Source organism: Mastigoproctus giganteus, chromosome 5, assembly GCF_048544385.1.
Source record: "Mastigoproctus giganteus isolate SK-2022 chromosome 5, ASM4854438v1, whole genome shotgun sequence".
Lineage (NCBI taxonomy): Eukaryota > Metazoa > Arthropoda > Arachnida > Uropygi > Thelyphonidae > Mastigoproctus > Mastigoproctus giganteus.
The window spans coordinates 228,382,295-228,401,935 of record NC_143579.1 but is presented as its reverse complement, the minus strand read 5'-3'; the positions used below and the strand labels follow the sequence as shown (position 1 = coordinate 228,401,935).

Genomic DNA, 19,641 nt, shown 5'->3' with positions numbered 1-19,641 from the left:
CTTCACTTCGAGATCAAATCCAGGACAGAAATGGGGTGTGGTGTAAGCGTCTGGAGTCCCTTTGTGCCAATTTTCGAGTCGCTGTCGCTCACTGGAACGCTGACTCCCGAGGGGTCATCGTGACCACTCTTTACTGGCAAAGCCTTTTCACATCCGACTGGTCGGCTTTTTTTCCCCTTTTTTTTTTTTTCTCTCCACATGAGGCGGCAGCCGACTAACCAAAAATAACGCTGGACTGGGTTATGAGGACAAGGGATGATGGGGTCATCGCTATCTGCTAATACTTGTATTTAGCAGGAAGGGAACGTAGAACATCTTCGTTTGTACCATGAGGGCTGCTGCAGCCTGAATCTCAGGGAGACGAGCCAGTAACTCACTTAAGCGGTTAGTCTGTTGAGGAAATCTGTTTTCCACAAACACCCGTAATGCTGCTAGGTAGCGTTCCTGTATAGCTTCGATGTCTCGTTTACCTTGATAGCTCTCTGTAAAGAAATAGAAAAAAGAAAAAAGGAAAATCAAAATAGACATGAAAGAAGTGTACTCTTCAGTACCACTAATCATAAGGTTTCCCAATACTTTTTATGCGGTAATATAATTAATGAAATTAATTTTATCTACTAATTTCCTCTAATTCCATGTCCCTTCTAAACACATTTTTATTTCAAGAAGCAAGAGGAAGCCATGAGTCATCTAAGTTCACCGATGCTAAATAAAGACATAACAGGAAAATATGTTGGCTCATAGCCGATCTATGACGTCACATTAAAGGGATTTGTACTCCCAATAGGCAAGACTTTCTTTTTTAGCTGGCGCACACATTACTGGCAAACTGACAATTAATACCTTCGCTCTTTCAAAAATGCTACTCACGTGATAAATTCACTGCCGACTGGGGAAGATGCTTTTGATGGGAAAGTTCAGTACATTTATGGGCTTTTTATCAATTTTACTGGTTTAACCAGATAAACAGCTGAACTCGTAATATAAATTTCCTCTCCAAAGAAACACGTCCATTCCTACAAGCCCAAATAGTGAGGAAATTCCTAAAAGCTCAAATAATCAGAACTGAAAAATAACAGTTTCTCAAGTATGTGGCCAGCTTGATATAATAATCCTTTTAGATAATTACATTTAATGGAGAGGGGGTATTCAAAAAAAGATTTGTATTCACCCAGAAGTTGTTAGGTTAGAAAGATGAAGTTTTTTTGTTTGATATTATTTGTAGCGTTAAATCAAGTGAAGTGTCACTTTGGAGTGGAACACAGATCAGTGATTCAGTTCCTCTTTCTGCAGAGGAAATTACCCAAAGCAATCTACAAAGAAATGGTCGCGGTTTATAGAGAAAACTATCCAGATTAAGTGTTGTTGCACACTTGTATAAACAATTCAAATGTGGAAAAACCTCAGTGCATAATGAAATCCCTGGACGCCCAGCAACTGCTGTAACAGAAGAGAATGTTGTAAAAATTGAGGTATTAATCCTATAAGATCGATGTATTAGCATCAAAGAACTAGCTGCAGAACTCCAAATTAGTCTAGGGCTGTGGAGAACATCATCCATCAACAGTTGCATATGAGTAAAGTGTCTGCTAGATGGGTTCCCAGACTTCTGGCTCCTTACCAGAAGAAGGAAAGGGCACAACGTGCACATGAAATGTTGTTGATGTGCCAGGAAAAGCAAGAGGAGGTTTTTTCATGGCTAGTCACCACAGATGAAACTTGGAGACATAACTATGATCGCGAAACTAAACAAATGTCAAAACAATGGAAGAATCCAGAATCACCAGCCTCAAAAAAAACCAAATGTGCACCCAAGTTCTGGCAAGGATGCTGTCTCTGTTTTTTTTTGGGGGGGGGGCGGGATCAGCATGGTGTAATACTAACTGATTACCTTCAAAAGGGCTGTACTGAGACGGCGGAGTATTATTCTACCTCCTCATAAAGCTACTTGCTGCTGTAACAGAAAAAAGGCCGGAATGCTGTTAAAAGGTGCCTTCTGCTCTTCGATAATGTCACTCTGTGGCTGAGTTAGTCGATCTCAGGGGGAGGTAACAAGGTTTTTCCCTAGAAACTGGAGTTTTTTCGTCCATCAAACACGCAAATTGACCAGAGAACACACTCAATTTACAGAAAAAAATAAATATATGAGTAGATGTAATCATTTGAGGGGGACCCTAATATCATAATTTGGTTTCTTTTTCTTCAATAATGCATGGTGTGTATGATGAGTACCCAGAATCATCTCTCCAGGTGACTAATGCTTCTGAGTAGCCAACTGGCCAGAACAACACACACACACACACACACACACACACACACACACACACACACACACACACACACACACACACACACACACACACACACACACACACACACACACAGAAGCATGCACCACTCACATATCTGGTCCTTTTACAGTGGTATCGTTCTTCACAGAGACACGAGACGAATTTGAACTGACTTTCAGGAGCCGCCCTTTACAAAAACACATGTCCACAATAATGCCCCTGCGCATTCCTCGCACGTTGCAGTGAGGTGTGCCCACGAATGTGAGTTTGAAATATTGCAGCATCCTGCTTATTCACATGTTATTAATCAATAATTATTAATTAAGCAAATTTTATTATTTTATGTTAAACTTTTATTATATGAAATCCTTATTTCTTATTAAATTGTAAAAATTAATATTAAACACTCATCTTGTATATTAAGTGTGTACGCCTAAGTGATTGAGTAGTATATATTACAATGTGTGTACAACAAAGCTGACTGTATTACAGTACATCTAATAATAATCAAACATTTTTCCAGTTCAGGGGAGGGCTTTCTTTTTTTTTCTTTTTTTTATATAGAAATCGAGTTATAATAACACTAGGTACACTAGTGTTCAAAAGTTAAGTTAAAATCATGTTTATTTTTTTTAATTAGATGAAATTTGATTCTGATGTAAATTTAACATAAAAAAATATATAATTATTACATCAGAATATAATTTCAAACTCGGAATATGCAAATCAGAGAAGCTATAAAAGTGCACACTGCAGCAACAGCACACGACATGATATTTCTGATTTTATGCGGTAAAGACCGCATATAATTAAGGTTCCTTTTACAGCTACAAGATGAGCCCCCCCCCCCAACCTTAATCATATCAAGAACAATAATTTCAAGGTTCTGAAGACCACTTTAAAAGACAGAAGTATTGGCACTAACAGCGAGACGCCCTTAGGAGATGGCAGCCAGACAGCTGTCCTTCTCAAACTGTCAACTGCAACAAGAACGAAAATTTCAAGGCAAACTGTGTACAGAAGCTCATGAAAGGGAACCCTTCTAGACATCCCGTGGTCCGTGTTCCTCTCACTTCTCTTCGGGTAGGCCCTCCTGACTTGGTACAGACATTTTTTGTAACCAATGCCAATGGGCTAATCTTATTTTTACAGATTATTCAAGATTCAGTTTTGAAACTGATTGAGTACGTATTTTCATTTGAATAAAATGTAAAACACGCTTCCATCTTCTTGATATTAGAAAAAGGGATCACTATCCTGATGAACAGCCAGATCGATTTTCACATTTGAGTGTAGAATGATCTGGGCTCTGTGTAAAGCTTAGAGATCTATATGAGACTTGAGGTTTATATGAGACAGAGGTGTCATAGGCCTTGAATTTCTTTTCACAAAGGATGATGGTCTTCCACATTCTTCGGATTGATGTCCCTAAGTTTGGAACTGAGTGGATTCCAGCAAATATTTTCATCCACTAAATTAAAGAATGAAATTTTTTTTCAAATTTAGTGGATTTTGCAGGCTGCTATTTATCCTTAGGTTATATTATTAGAGTTCGAATTTTTTTGTGGTTGTGATGTTCGTAGATGATCCATCTGATCATTTTGAGAGCAGTGAAGAGGAGGTCAGAAAGAACACCTTCTAGAAAACGACTCATACTTATTATCACAAGCTCATATTATCATTGCAACCCAGCTCACGAAAGCTTCTTGGTGATAGAGAAGAGACAAACATACATCACAAGCGTTTGTATCTACATAAACCTGGAATGCTTTGTGAAATCACGATACTGACAACAATATGTAATTATATTTAAACAATATACACTCAGTGATCGCTAAATTATGACCACTTACCTAATACCATGTTGGGCCATAGTTCGCACGGATAACAGCCGCTATTCGCCTAGGCATTGACTCCACTTGACGTTTGAAGACATCCACAGGGATCTGCAACCATGGTATCTGCAAGCCTTTCCAGTTTCGAAAATAGATGACAGATGCGTGTACATGCGCCTCACTTCCAAAACATGATGACCCCGTTCCAAAATATCGTCCAGGTGTTCAGTTGGTTTCAGGTCAGGCGAATTTGGAGGCCAATCAAGATGGTTTATATCTTCACTGTGTTCCTCGAACCACTCGTGCGCAGTGCTGCCCGATGACACGGCGCATTGTCTTCTTGGAAAACTCCTTTTCTGTCCTGGATAAAATGCAACATGGCAGGGTGCACATGGTCTCTTAAGAGTTGCTGGTAGACCTCACCAGTTGGTCCATACGCACCAGGGATCCTAGTTCTTCCCAGAAAAACATACTCCATATTAGGCAACCACCGCCACCTGCCTGGATAATGGGCACCATAAACGATGGGTTTATGGACTCGTGTTGCTTGCACCACAGAAGAAGGCGTCTGTCAGTGAGTTGCACCAGGTATTTGGACTCATCCGACCAACGCACTCGTTTCCAGTGCCCAACCAGTGCGTTGTTGACACCCTAGCATTCGCCACCGACGATGATCAGCGTTGAGGAGAGGGTGTCTCTTGGGTGGTCTGCTGTGGAACCCCATACATCTTAGAATATGAGGTGCATTGTCATTTGGAATATTGTTCTCGCATTGTCCATATAGGCTTTTTATACTGCGAACTATGCGGCATAGTCCATTATGGATGGCTGGTCATAATTCAATGATTACTGAGTGTATGACAATATTTTTATTAAAAATTCAGTTTTCAAACCCCTAAAAGTAATTTGCTAATGCGCCAATAAACACCCATACCACATATACCTAAAAGTAATCTCCAATTTTCACAACTTTTATTACTATTATTTATTCTTGAACCCGTGCGATCTTCTTATTATGTACAGTGAACGTTACTGAGTACTATTTTGTAATCCAGGAAGATCAAAAAGGAAACAAGGTCGGCCCATTTCCTAGTAAATAAAATTCTGAAAATGTCGCAACAACGTTGGTCGTTGAGGGCTGTCGTCGTCATGGCAGTTTAATGTGCTGACGCATGCGTGTAATTAGGAACCATCGGGAAGGGAACGAAGATATTTAAGGAAACCAATTACTGTAATCGCCCTTCACAACTTTCTGCTGAATTTTTGTGTATACCGACCTTACACAAAGTTTAGGTATGCCAAAAACTTTTTAAGAAAACTGACAAACAAGTTGATGACCTCAATTTCAACTTACCTTGATTAAGCATAGTGACAACTTTAAGGCAAACGTATTCCTCGATACAAAGCCGTAACTTCCGGAAAGAAGCCGTAAGCTGAGTGATAAGTTCCACTAGGGGTCCAACTTCCATTCTCAGCTGATCCAACGTAATAGGACCGTTTACCATAGTGCACAAACAGTTATGAAGTGTGCATAAACACATCCCCACTTCCTGCTGCAGGTCCATGTCAGTATCTCCCAAATTGGCTCCACTGTGAATGGCCAAGTAGGCACAAGTAGTGAGAACCAGAAGCTCGTGCCACTTGTGAGTTAACAGCTTTGGAAAACAAAAGAAAATATTTTTTTAAATTATTAAAAAAGTGATTAAAAACTTCGGGTAATAATATATGCAAAAATATATAGCGATCAATTCATGTTTAATATGGTGTAATAGAAGATATACAGGGTATCCGAAAAAAAAATCTGACTGCAGAAATTAATAATGTTAAGATTAGGAGGATGTATCAAAAGTACGGTTATATATACCGATGAGTCAAAACATTATGACCAGCAAGTTGTTATGCAAATCGAAGCAACTGTAGGTGAACTACGGAGCGTGCGCGGGTCGGGACACGGTATAAAAAGCACCTGATACTGAGCTCCGTTAACTTAAGCGAGTTTGACAAAGGGCAAGTAGTAATGGTTCTACAACTACATCAGAGCATTTCCAAAATGACACGGCTGGTGGGATGCTGCGGGTCAGCCGTGGTTAGTACCTACCGAAAGTGGTCCGAGGAGGGAAAATCCACGCACCACCGGCGGGGTGTTGGACGACCACGGCTCATCGATGCTCGAGGTTAGCGAAGGCTGTCCTGGATGGTACGTGACAACAGAAGGGCGACTGTGGTGCAACTCGCCGATAATTGGAATGCTGATGACGGGAGTAATGTGTCATAACACACAGTTTATCAAAACCTGCTGAAAATGGGGCTGCGTAGCCGAAGGCAGCTCCGAGTGCCCATGCTAACCACAGTTCACCGCCGATAGCGCCTACAATGGGCACGTGAGCATCGAAACTGAACGTTGAGTGATTGTAAGAAGGTCGTCTGGTCCGATGAATCACGTTTCCTGTTGCACCATGTGGACGGCCGGGTTCATGTGCGTCGTTTACCTAGGGAAGTGATGGCGCCTGAATCGCTTGTTTTCGTCCGTTGGACGAAAACAAGCCAGTGGTGGCGGTGTTATGCTTTTGGCGATGTTCTGCTGGGATACCCTGGGTCCAGTCATCCATGTGCTGGGCACTCTGACATCTACTAGCTACCTAAACATCAGTCTGCACGGGTAGCATAGTGGTAGAACTTTAGTGGGTTTTTTCACTCCGTGGCTGAATTAGTCGGTCTCAGGCGTAGATAGCAATGTTTTTCCCCAAAAAACTGGAACCTTTTCGTCCAGCAAACAGGCAAATCGACCAGAGAACCCACGCAATTTACAGACAAATAAATATATGAGTAGATGTAATCATTTACGGTAGACCCTAATATCATAATTTATTTTATTTTTTTTATCTAAACATCATTGCTGACCAGGTACACCCTTCATAGCAACGGTCTTCCCCTCTGGCGGTTCCGTCTTGCAGCAGGTTAATGCGCCATGACACACCACCCGGATTGTTCGAGACTGGTTTCGCGGAACATGAGGAAGACTTTCAGGTATTGCCCAAGCCTGCAAATTCCCCAGACATCAATCCCATCGAACATCTGTGGTTTGTGTTGGAACATCAACTCCGATCTGTGGCGTCTCAACCACGGACCTTACAGGAGTTAAAGGATCTGCTGGTTACGTGTTGGTACCAGATACCACAAGACACATTTAGAAATCTTGTAGCGTCCATGCCTCGCCGGGTACCAGCTGTTTTGGCTGCACGTGGAGGACCAACATCATATTAGGTAGGTGGTTATAATGTTTTGGCTCATCGGTGTAAGTGTTAGCAGAAATAACCCTTTATCTGAAAATTTATGCATTATCCACTCATCTTTTAGGAACAGATTACAAATGGTGACTGGTTCGTTCAATCATTGTCGCATGTGCAATAATCATTGAAAATAGTAATAAGACTGAAGGAAAACGGTTTTTTTGGGAGGAAGGGAGGCTAAAATTTGGAGACCGCACCTAAAAAAAATATCGAGCTTCCTGAAAGAGTCCAAGGACGAGGAAAATACTAGGTGAGATCTGCAAAAGAGCACTCGTATGAGGAGACTTCGAAACTGTAAGCTGGAGAACTTGGAACCTTAGAGTGGACCTAATTGATGTCTATAATGTGCTATAATGGAGGCAACAAATGAATGAAGACAAATTTTTCACTGTTATAAACAATTCCCGAACTAAAAGTTATAAATTCAAATTAGGGGAAGAAGGTTTAGACTGGATTGCAGGAAGTTTTCTTTTAGCAAGCGAATTGTTGATTACTGGAATAATAATACAGTTTGGACTTTTTCATTTCGACTTCCATTTCTTCAGCAGGTTAAAGAGAAGCTTTAGTAGACAGCAGTTTCAATCCACCGACGACATTCACAGACAGTATAAACATGGCTTAGGCAGGCAGAACACAACCTTTAATGACTTAGAATAGTGCAGAAAATTTAATTTTATTCACTGACAATTTCCTATATGTATTCGACGATTATGTGGAAAAGTTGTTGACATGTTTATCCATACGTCCGCCATGAAAACTCTCTTCTCTCCTCTCGCTGTCAAGGATGCAGAGACGATTTCGAAAGTGGAAGCAGTAGTCGCAACATTTGTGGGGTGATGTTTTCAACGGCAGTTCTTTTCTTCTCATCGATAGACCAAGAAAGAAGTTCACAGCCCTTACCTCAAGAGAAGAAAATTTCCATGAAATGAGTAAGCCTGTTGAACAACGTGATTAGGAAACCAATGGATGATCATACCTCAATGAGGAGCAGACCGTCTTCTTGTTGAAAATGAGTTTGTAGCTTAATCTATCCTGCAATGCCCTATAATCTGGGACTAACTTTGCTGGCATACTTTTCAGCAACTTATTACATATGACAATAGAAACATTTCTCCTCCCTTCCTCCTGGAAAACACTTTTTAACTGTTTCAGTTATATCGACTTCCGTGGACGAGCCCTCAGGAAGGCTCCCCTCATGCTACTTTCCAGTTGAATGAATGGTCTTGTCATGGATGTTATAATGGATGTTGAGTGTTGAACGAATAGTCTTGTCATTGATGTTATAATACTACTCCTTTCGGAAGGTATTATCCACAAAACTGGAGGTCCAAAGCATTGTACTAGAAAAAGTAGGCGAAGACCATCATTCGTACAGGGATGGAGGACTGGAGGTACTTTTCAACATGTGGCGCTGCATTGCTAAGTTTGTAGACGGTACAGTGAATAGACTGTCCTTTCGTGATGTTCTAGATGACGCTGCACTTCCTGCATCGATGCCACTTTATGGCGAAGGACCATATATGTCGCAACTGGATAATGTTCCTAGCATAAAACTCAATGCCCAATCACCTGGCTAGAAGAGAACAACGTACTAGCACTGGAATAGCATTCAGCATCTGTAGAATGGAAGAATTAATTGAAGAGGTGTAAGCGAAATAGAAGATGGAGGCTGATTTCACAAGTTGCGTTAAAATATTTCAAGCTTGAGCACGGTTGGTAGGATCGCCCTCCCCCACACCGGGTGAAAAAGTCCTGAGTGGGAGTCCTGTCATAACGGGAGGAATTTTTATTGGCCTTTTTCACAACGTGGCTGAGTTAGTCAGTCTTAAGCGAGAGGACCATGGTTTTTTTTTTCTCCCGGAAATTCGGGTTTTTCGTCTAGCAAACAGAAAATCGACCTCGGCAATGTACACCTAGCAATATGGCTTTAGTTGCAGATGCTTCTAAAACCCTACAACAACATCATACTCCCAAACACGCTCGATTATTCTCAGAGGGCCATCCTCTACAATTATTACGTTTTGTAGCTAGATGGTTATTTTTGGACATCACATACCGATTTCGCAATCCTAATTCTAAAATCTTTTAATTTCTATCTGCTTTTGTATTTTTTAAATATACCATGCCTTTGCTACATTTTCGCCCTTAGCTACCATGCACTTATCCAAATAACATGATCTGTTCGTTAGTTTGTCAAAACAACGATCCTCTTGTTATCAGGTCAAGAGTGCTTGACTTTCTTTTACTACAGAATAATCCTTGTCCTTGTTTCTTAATTGCAACACGATTTTAGCCTAGTTTTTCAAATTTACCTAACAGTCACGTCTAGTATATAAAGGCGCCATCTTAACTTACAGAAATAATTAACTTTGACGATTTTGAGTTTGTTTCCTTAAACTTTTTCAAAAAAAACCAGGAAAACTGAACCATTTTAAGAAAGAGCGTTTAGTAAAATTTTTCATTGTTTGCTGGTAAATAGAGCAGCCATCCACCAGAGCGCGCACTGACACCAGATCTTTTTCTCCCTCCTTTCCGGGAATTTTTTAACAACAATTATGCTCTAGATGGCACGTTACTATCGCTTTTTAGCTCACGAAGCAATGCAGAATAAAACCAAGCGTTGTTTTTTCTTTCTTTGCATGAAAGGATAAGAACAGGTAAGAAAGTTTTTAGGTGTGTGTGCAGTTTCATGTCCAACAATACAGAGTTATAAATGTCGATATATCTATCCTACCCCCCCCCCCCTTAAGTTTAATTGTATAAGAGTGAGTCAATAAACACACTAAATTTCCTTCAAACCAGTTTGTTCCAAAAAGAATGGACTATTTTTCAGTCTTCTCCAATCTCGACATCTGGATTCCAGCTGCAGAATAATTCCTGTTGCTAGGCAACAACTGCTTTTAAAACCGAAATGCTGACTAATAATTGATTTTATACCGAATGTCATCTAAAGTGATGTGTCAGGCCTTATGAATAAGTTCATCAGCACGTAGAACTGTATTTGGTTGCTACAACAGGTCCACGAGATCCCTATCCTGGTGCGTCCATTTCTGAACAGTTCATGAACCTAACACCAAAAGTTCCGTGCAATGAAAGATAGAAAGAGCAACAAAAATTGATTACTTTTGTACACAGTTTTCTCTTATGTCAATAGACAGACTATTCAGGACAGGACTTGAATGTCCGACAAGAATTCAGCAATGGCAACTTCATCATCGCTTTCGAAATTAATTACCTGAAGGTACGTTTAAAGGAGGTGTAGTAATAGTTTTTTGTGGGCATCAGCGATTAAGGCCATATTGTTCTGTGTGTTCTGTGGTCGATTTTCTGTTTGCTGGACGAAAATCTCCAGTTTCCGGGAGAAAAACCATGCTACCTCTCTCCTGACACCGACTAACTCAACCACGTTTTTAAAAAGGCCCATAAAAATTTGATCAGTTATCGACGGGACTCGAACTCGGGTCTTTTCCATCATGTGAGGGAAGGACGGCGATTCTACCAACTGTGCTTTCCACGAGGGCTAAAGGAGATGTGTAAAGTATTCTAAAATTTCACTGCAGTATTTTGTAAGATGATACATGGTCCTATACAATTTTTCAAGAAAGTCCATATTTACTGCGTATTTGCTCTTTTAGAAGAGAGAAGTTAACGTCTTTCGAACATGTTTCACAACTTTGACTGCTGTTTTACTTCAGGGCCAAAGTTATTAACCCATATTTCATTCTCGATCACAAATGTATGAATACAATCAACATGATTGTCGTCAAACGTGTGTGTAACACTTGATTCTGTAGTATTTGGGCAGCATTCAGAAATTTAGGAATCCATCTTAATCAAGTCAGAATATCCTGGACTCTTTCATGTGCTGTGCCCAACATGTTAGTCACATGTCAGATAGTGATATTTTAGTGTGAAAGCTCAATATCGTGTACACATCAATATTTCTGGAGTCAAGAGAGTTTAACATTGTACACTTCTTGCAATGTCTTCAGTATTGTCTGTTCCCTGCGTGTATTCTGCTCTCCTACGGTCCTTGTCATTCTACACAGTGTAGAAAAGGTTCGAGTCTAGTACAGATGGGAGAAACTTTTACAGACTGATTTTTTAACACCCGTGGCCGAGTTAGTGCAAAAACAGAAATAATGCAAATTTCTGGCGAGATTTGCATTGTTTCTGTTTTTCATCCCGAACAGGACAAGGTCTTCCCCCCTTCCCCGTCCAGGAAACCCAAGTTTAGTTAAGTGCCAAAGTATCTAAGGCATCAGTATACTGTGTCTCTCGCCTTGCCTGGGGCCAACTAACTCAACCACTTTATAAAAAAAAAACCATAAAAATTCCTGATGCCATTAACGGGGTTCGAACTGAGACCTTTTTTCAATCGATGTGGGAGGACAGTGGTTGTAGTTACTGTGTTACTCGCCAATGTGAAGAATAATTCAATTATGAAGTTCAATTGAACCCACTCCAAAGAATAACTTGTGTATTGGTGAAGAAATTCGTCAAAAACGTATGGAGACAATGCTACCCATAACCGACAATGACTAGTCATACACTGTTTAGCTTGAAATAAGCCTCATCAATCCACAAGATGTGCCAAGGCTAAGTCACCCTCTTTCTTCTTAACCAATACTGATACTTGCTTGACCTACTTAGGAGAGATATGAACAGGAAAAGACGTGCCTTCCAAAGAGCCAGACGGTCCTGGCCTCCTCCTGAGGTTGAACCCCTCAGACAACAATACAGGGAGGCCAGGAATAACTACACTGCGATGATCAGGCAGCGGAAGAAACTGTCCTGGGAGCATCTGGTTTCCACAGTCGGCAATACAGACCCATGGAGCATCATATATAGAATAACCACAAACAAGTTACCAAGGGGAGAGGTCACGCCCTCCACCATCACCCCACAAGGCACCATGACAAAAAACTGGCACGACACCGTCAACAACATTCTCAATGCCACCTTCAGACCCATCGAAGAGGACAACACACCTCAACAGCATCAGCTGTGCCACGCCAACAAAACCTACAAATCGGCCCGAGTGGAACAACCATTCACTCTGCAAGGTTTACAAACTGCCATACAAAAAATAACAAACAAAAGAACCCCAGGACTGGACATGCTTGAACCAGAACTGGTAAAAAAGGTGGCCGAGTATGTCCCGAACTTGCTGTTAGACTTATATAACCACTGTCTTCGTCAGGGCTGGTTCCCCTCGGACTGGAAGGTAGCCAGCATAAAATTAATCATAAAAAACCCATCAAAGCAGCAACATATACCGGAGTCCTACCGACCTATATCCCTCCTGTCTGTACTCAGCAAAGTCCTGGAACAACTTCTTAGACAGAGGCTTGAAGTACATTACACCGCAGCAAATTTAACAACAGACAAACAATTCGGATTCAAAACGGGGAAATCCACTCTGGATGCACTAGAATATATCATGAATGCCGCGTCAAACTGCCAACGAAAGTACCTTCTTCTCATCTCTGTGGACTTTGCAGGGGCGTTCGACGCCCTCTGGTGGCAGAGCATCCTCGCAAGACTAAGAGCTGCCAACCTGCCATCAAACCTATATGGATGCATTCAGAGCTACCTAAACAATAGGAAGGTCCTAGTGCAGGCTCCCTACTGCAAAGTTGAACGTCAGGTACACAGGGGCTGCCCTCAGGGCTCTGTACTGGGTCCCCTCCTTTGGAACTACGTGCTGGATGAGTTCCTCTCCCTGGAACTGGGGGTGTGCAAGCGCTCGCATACGCAGATGACCTCTCCCTAATCCTCTCTGCTGATTCAAGAGCACAACTGGAAACGCTTGCCAACTCAGCACTTTCTACACTAAGAGAGTGGACCGAAACTCATCACCTTAATATCTCTGCCACCAAAACCCAATCTATCCCCAGTCTTCAGCCTTCACCCCACTCTATCTGATAGCAACGTGAACACGCCCCACACAATCTAAAATCACCAATCTAAATTAATTTTGCCCAACATTTTGGACTTCTAGCGCTCCCCGCGACGCGTACGCGATTTTTTTTTTTTTTTTTTTTTTTTTAAGGTCCTAGCCACTGAAATCTTAGGAAATTAGGTGGCAGGACCTGCCAGAGTGAACTATATACTAGATAGTACCTGGTCTGCCTCCACGGGGCTAAAGTGGGACAACGTCGGGCCTCAGTAGGGGTCTGGCGGCTAAATGACCAGATGAACAACGGTACAAGGCATCAAATATATACAAAGTCCATACACTTTTAAATCTCTGGCTTTTCCAGTCAACTGGTTCACCCACAATGTAAACTACGCGGAGATGGGGGGAACCCCTGGTGCCGCTTGACCCTAAACACACTTTACACTTTACACTTTACTGATACTTGAGCAATACTAGTTGGCGATCACCTGACGTTAACTGTTACATCACATGGACCTTCTAAGCAAAACAAAGTACAAGGGATCGTAGCACTTGCGCATTTGTTCATGGAACATCTCGTTGCTGTGGTACTGCTCTGGCAGTAGCGATGGAATACGCATTACCTGGAACTATTGATCACAGCAATTTCGTCAACAACTTTTTCGATTGGGCCGAATCTTCTGCAGGGAACTGGAGCCAAACATCTTCGAAATTCCTCATCGTTTTGCGCAATCCTTCTTGAGAAAGGGTTCTCTTATAAGTCTTAAGTTTTTTTAGACGGTAGTATACTCCTAAAGAGAAACTAAGGCAATACTATTGTAATTCCACTTTCACCTTTTCTTGCTACTATAATCAGTTTGTTTCTATGGCAACTAAAACGTATCTATCACTAGTTGCTCATTATAAGATTTACTATCCATCCAGTGCAAAGCGCGCCCTGGTATCACTTTTTGAAACAAAGTGTTCTGCATGGTCTAAACAGCGTGTTCCAAATTTAATTTCTAGAAAATTCATGTTTTGGCCTTGTATTTCATCGCAAAGACTCCAAAAAGGATAAAATGTTGCTACAATTTTAAATCCATTTCTCTTAGTTATAAGAACAAAAAAATCAAAAAGAAGAAACACTATTCCTTATTCGGGCTGGGGTTGTTTACTTTATGGGTGTGTTATATAGAAAATAATGGAGATATCTGATACTCATTTGACTTTCTCATGTCTCATCCTTGGTTGACCTTGAGCAAAGTAAGATGCAACTGCATGTGGCATTTCTTAAGATTTAATCTCTAGACAGGGAAGTTTAGAATTAAGTGATATTTATTCGTTTCCATGGAAACTGATGTAATGCAGCTAATTATAATTGTCATAACGCAGTCTGCATGATGCTTTTTTCACATTATTCTCTCTCTCTCTCTCTCTCTCTCTCTCTCTCTGACTCTCTGTTAAATGAGCTGAAAGTTTGCATTATAGCAGATTACTGGCAGTCACATCTGTAGCAGTGATAAAATAAAATTTCATGAGATTATTCATAAATCACATTACGAAATTCAAGATACACTGAATACAGAAAATAATACAAGATTAAGTAAGTTCCCATGATGACTAAATAATTTTTGGTTGATATAAGATAATAAACGCCCTCTTGGGTAGACAGTTGATAGAATCACCGTCCTTCCCACATCGGGTGAAAAAGATTTGAGTTCGAGTCCCGTGGAACAACGTGGTTAAATTCTCTTTTGATGACTCCACACGTTGATGTTTCTCATGAGTGGAAATGTTTCTGTGAACCAATTTTTCACAAAAGCTGGTTCACAGAACCAACCAAAACCATATCCAAATGTTCATGTATTATTGTTAAAATTGGTCCATGGGAAATGTTAAGTATTTTTCACGTTCGGACACTTTAATACTCTGTTTTTCCAAACTTTTTCTTCAGTGATGACAGCTGTTCGATAGGAATTGATTGCTTCAGATAGCCAACCAGACTTTGTTATCCTCAACTGACTCTCATCCTCTTTCGAACTCTGGAGACTACCTTGCATCAGTAGCATAACTGGGCGATCCTTTCCTAAACATTCTGGTAATTCTTTTATAGATTTCTTTAACATTTCTACCATCTTTGGTCAAAAATTACATTTTATATTCCCTGTTTTCAAACCTTTTTCACCACCACCTCGTATATAACCAGGTCACAAATAACTAATAACTATCTAATTGCCTAAAACTATCTAATTAATTAAAATTATTCATTTAATTTACTAACAACTATTTAACAAACTAATCTAAGAACTATTGAAATTAGAGCATATGACAAACAGTTTTCGTTAATTTATTTTATTTATTTATTTTTTATAAATAAATAAATAAATATAATATATATATATATATATATATATATATATATATATATATATATATATTATTTTTTATTTTTTTTTTAGATTAGCTATGACAATGTAAGGTTTAATATAAGAGAACAACACACTACAAAGTATTTTAAGATTTTTTATTAAGCATTTTTTATTAATGAAAATTTATAGCAAAAAATATTGAAATGATTAATATTAACAAATATTCTGATTTTTCATCAAAATATGCTCCACGAGATTTTATCATTGCTTTACACAGATGTGGTATTGCTGGAGATAAATTTAATAATGGTGTCTTGATTGACATTATTCCAAACTATCTGCAAGGTATCCCATAAATGTTGTGACAATGGGCAGACTTCACGAACTTGACAGTCCAGATGATCCCTTAAACGCCCCAGTCGATTTAGGTCAGGCGATTGGGAAGACACACCATAATTTGTAATATCTTCCCCTGTTACTCAGTTCTCGGAAAGTCCCTGGAAAGCTGTGCTTCCGATTTTATTGAAATGTAAAATTTCTTCCACAAAGTCAAATTTCAGAGGATGTTGCATTATGTTCAAAAATGTTTTTGTACCTTTTTTTCTTAAATTTTCTTCAATTCTGACGATATCACCCGTTCCAGAGAAAGAGAAGCCACCTCATATCATGATGAAACTACTACCGTGCTCGACAACAGGCACTAATCAATGTGGTACCATTTTTTCTTCAATTAATCGTCTCGCATAAACTCTGTGCATGGATCCACAAATTCCAAATTTGTATTCATCTGTCCACAGTTCGTTTTTCCACTCTTCAATTGTTCAATGTTGATGGCTCTTAGCCAAAGCCAACCGATCCTTTGGATTTTTCCATTTTAATAAGGATGTTCGTACCACTACACGACCATGAAATCCTGCTTGTTCAAGACGAAGTTTTACAGTGGATGTAGACATGGGAATTTCTTTGTTCCTATTGAGCTCAGCTCGGATTTCAAGTGCAATAAGTCGTAGATTGTGTTTTAGAAATCAGTGTTATGGTCTTCCCTTGTGTTTCCGTTGTTACGCGCGGTCGTCCTGATTGTGGTTTGTCCTTTAACCTGCCAGTCTCCTTGAATCGTCGAATGGTAGTTTGTACTCCTTTAAATTAAACACCTAGTTTTTTTCCAATGCTTCTTTTGAATAACTTTCTTTATGTAAAGTTATAATAACACTTCCTTTTTCAACGCTCAGTTCCTTGCCATGCTTATCAAGAAACAAAAAACTATACCAAACACTCTTTCTGAATGACTGGAGTTCGATTTTATGAGTTACAGCTCTTACTCCTCAATTTATTTTATTTCAAAACACACTATAATCATCTATAATCTTCTATAATGTTTAAGCAATATTGTTACTTTCTTATAACCTTTGTTATTATCTGCCTTTAATTTAACTTTTTGCATAGAATAAAAAATAGGGGACAATGGTGCAACTTCCTTCTGTAGTATTTACCATCCTGTGGGGGGGGCTCACATTCTGACCTAAATTACATGCTGGTAGGCACATCTTTTTTTTTTAGGATGTAAACCACTAATTATTGGACCATAGAGAATGTTATTGTATAATATCCATAATCAGACAATAAAATTTCCAAAATTGCTAAAATTACTACACAATTTTTACATTTTATTGAATTCAAAAAAAAAAATTGTTTGCTCTACATTTTATACATAACTTAAAAAATAGTATAATATTCTTACCTGGGTGTGGACATCCACCGGAAGTTCAGCATAGAAGGGTAACCTTTTAGTCCAGTTCACCAGCCTGAAGACAATATCATCTCCAATTTGACAAAGTTTATCGCTGAGGTCAGCCTTAGACAAAAGGTCCTTGGATTCCTTTTGAGGTGTTTCTTCGCAGTCTGTCAACTGCGAGATGATGGCTGCAGCTTGATCGGGAGTGAACTGTCTATCTCTGGAGCTCGTCACCCAGCTTTCAAGCCTGTGTCGCAAGTGCATTACGTCGGAAGGATTGGTCAGCGCTGTCTTCAAGATTTGTCCGTTGGCCCAATCTTGAGGAGAATATCGAATCGCTGGCAGTTTCGGTTCTGGCCGTACTTGTCCATTTTTCTGGCTTTTCGGGCGCTTTTTATATTTTACCTGAGATTGCAGAATGCAAAAATCAGTTTACTTAATTTAATTTGTGTGTAATTAACAAATGAGAGTTGGACTAACAGGATCCTTTAATTAAAGATAATACACTAACTGCCCAAAAAATTATAAATCTTTTGAAACTGATGTCAACGAATAATTAAACGTGTACTATGCAAATATAAATTGTCACATAGTACGATCATAAGTTCCTTGGGATCAGGTAAATACGGTACTCTTTCCTGATGGTTCATAGTCGATTCGATCATGGGGAGGGGTCGTCAGGTTTCAAAAAGGTGTTATTGCTGGAGCGTGTTTAGAAGGAGCCACCATCGAGTAAACAAAGAAAATCACTGGTGTTTCAAAAATATATAATGAGTGAAAGACAAAAAGAGAATACAACTATAAAGAAAGAAACGTACCAGAAAGTCGGTACTCCAAGAATGAGACCGCAGGAATTTAAATCGAATGGTACGTTAGATTTGAAGGTCCAGTGTGCAGAAAATGATGGGAATATTCAGTTTAAGCAAAGAAAGAACCATTTCAAAACGAACTATGCCGTGGGATCTGAAGAATCTGGAACATATAGAATCCAATATGACAGTCGCTTCTTTTCTTAGAAAATTGTCTAAAGATTCGACTGGAGCGGTGCCGTCAAAGACAAGACTGCAATGTGGAACAATGGAAGAAGATCACATGGTCTGAACGGGAGTCGATATAAACTTTTTTGCACCAATGGTACGGTATGGCGTGAACTTCATGAAGCCATGCAGCCAGAGTGTTTCTTGTTCACCACTGAAGTGATAGAAGGTGGTATCATAGTATGGGATATATTCTGTTGGTACGAACTGGGTTTCCTCATATCGTTAGAAGGTCGTCTTACCTCCAATGAATATCTTTGGGTCGTATTGGACCATCTTCGCTCCGCAATACTGTACTTCATTTTTACTCGGATTACGATGGAAAATCCAACAAGGCGATAACGCAACATTCCAACGTGCAAAATCGTATGTGAATGGTTCGAGGAACATTCCCAAGATTTCCAACCTACCCTGGCCGCCTAATTCTCCAGATCTGAATCCAATTGAGAATGTCTGGGATATGCTCGAAAGGACAGTTCGGCTTCGTAGTTCTCTACCAACCGCAATACAGCAGTTGGCAAAAATCCTGATGGAAAAACGGCCAAATTTGGAGCTAGCTACCTCCCCTCAGATACTCCGAGGAATCCATTCCACAAGTAGAGGGCTGTAATTCGGGTAAAAAAATTACCCTACTGGATATTGAATAAAGGTTTATAATTTTTGGCTAGTGAGTGTATAATTATGATTATAAGACAAATAAGTTCTGAATTATAACATTACCTATCACGAAAAGATGTTTTAAAAATAGGAAAAGGGGCTATAGAACTTCCTGTACGATTACATGACTTCATTTGATTTCAAAAGTTGAATTTTTTTGATGATAACTTCTGTTATAAGTTCACTTTTTCGTGTCTTCGTTACTAGTATAAGTCTTTAATTAATCCTAACCCTTAGTAAATTAGTATTTAGTTTTCACACTTTTTAATGATTGATATCAGCTGAGGTATGCTATCCTCGTGGATAGCACAGTGGGTAGGATCGCCGTCCTCCCCACACCAGGCAGTAAAGATCTGAGTTCGAGCCGGTCGATGACGTGAAGAATTTTTATGGGACCTTTTTCACAACGTGGCAGAGTTAGTCGGTCTGAGGCGAGTGTAGCAAGGTTTTTTCTCCCGAAAACTCAGGTTTTTCGTCCAACAAAGAAAATTGACCACAGAACACGCAATTTACAGACAGTATAAACAGGGCAACATGGCCTTAGTCAGT

The 19,641-nt window shown here is 39.8% G+C and overlaps 1 protein-coding gene across 1 annotated transcript; it reads right to left on the bottom strand.

Moving 5' to 3' along the window:
* Positions 1 to 270: 270 nt before the first annotated feature.
* LOC150086195 (hormone receptor 4-like) lies at positions 271 to 18,785 on the bottom strand. The gene is made up of 4 exons (XM_090374825.1): positions 18,678 to 18,785; positions 17,405 to 17,803; positions 5,481 to 5,781; positions 271 to 482 (listed from the first exon to the last, which is right to left on the bottom strand). Exons 1-4 carry the CDS (start codon positions 18,783 to 18,785, stop codon positions 271 to 273), a joined length of 1,020 nt encoding a protein of 339 aa, XP_090230951.1.
* Between the last annotated feature and the right edge of the window lie 856 nt (positions 18,786 to 19,641).

Excerpts from the sequence above, each read along its gene's own strand:
- LOC150086195 (XM_090374825.1), bottom strand. The coding sequence starts at position 18,785 with ATGTTGCGTTATCGCCTTGTTGGATTTTCCATCGTAATCCGAGTAAAA. Across the intron at positions 17,804-18,677 it reads CCCAAAGATATTCATTGGAG|GTAAAATATAAAAAGCGCCC; the intron begins GTAAGACGACCT and ends CTGCAATCTCAG. Across the intron at positions 5,782-17,404 it reads CGGTGGATGTCCACACCCAG|CTGTTAACTCACAAGTGGCA; the intron begins GTAAGAATATTA and ends TGTTTTCCAAAG.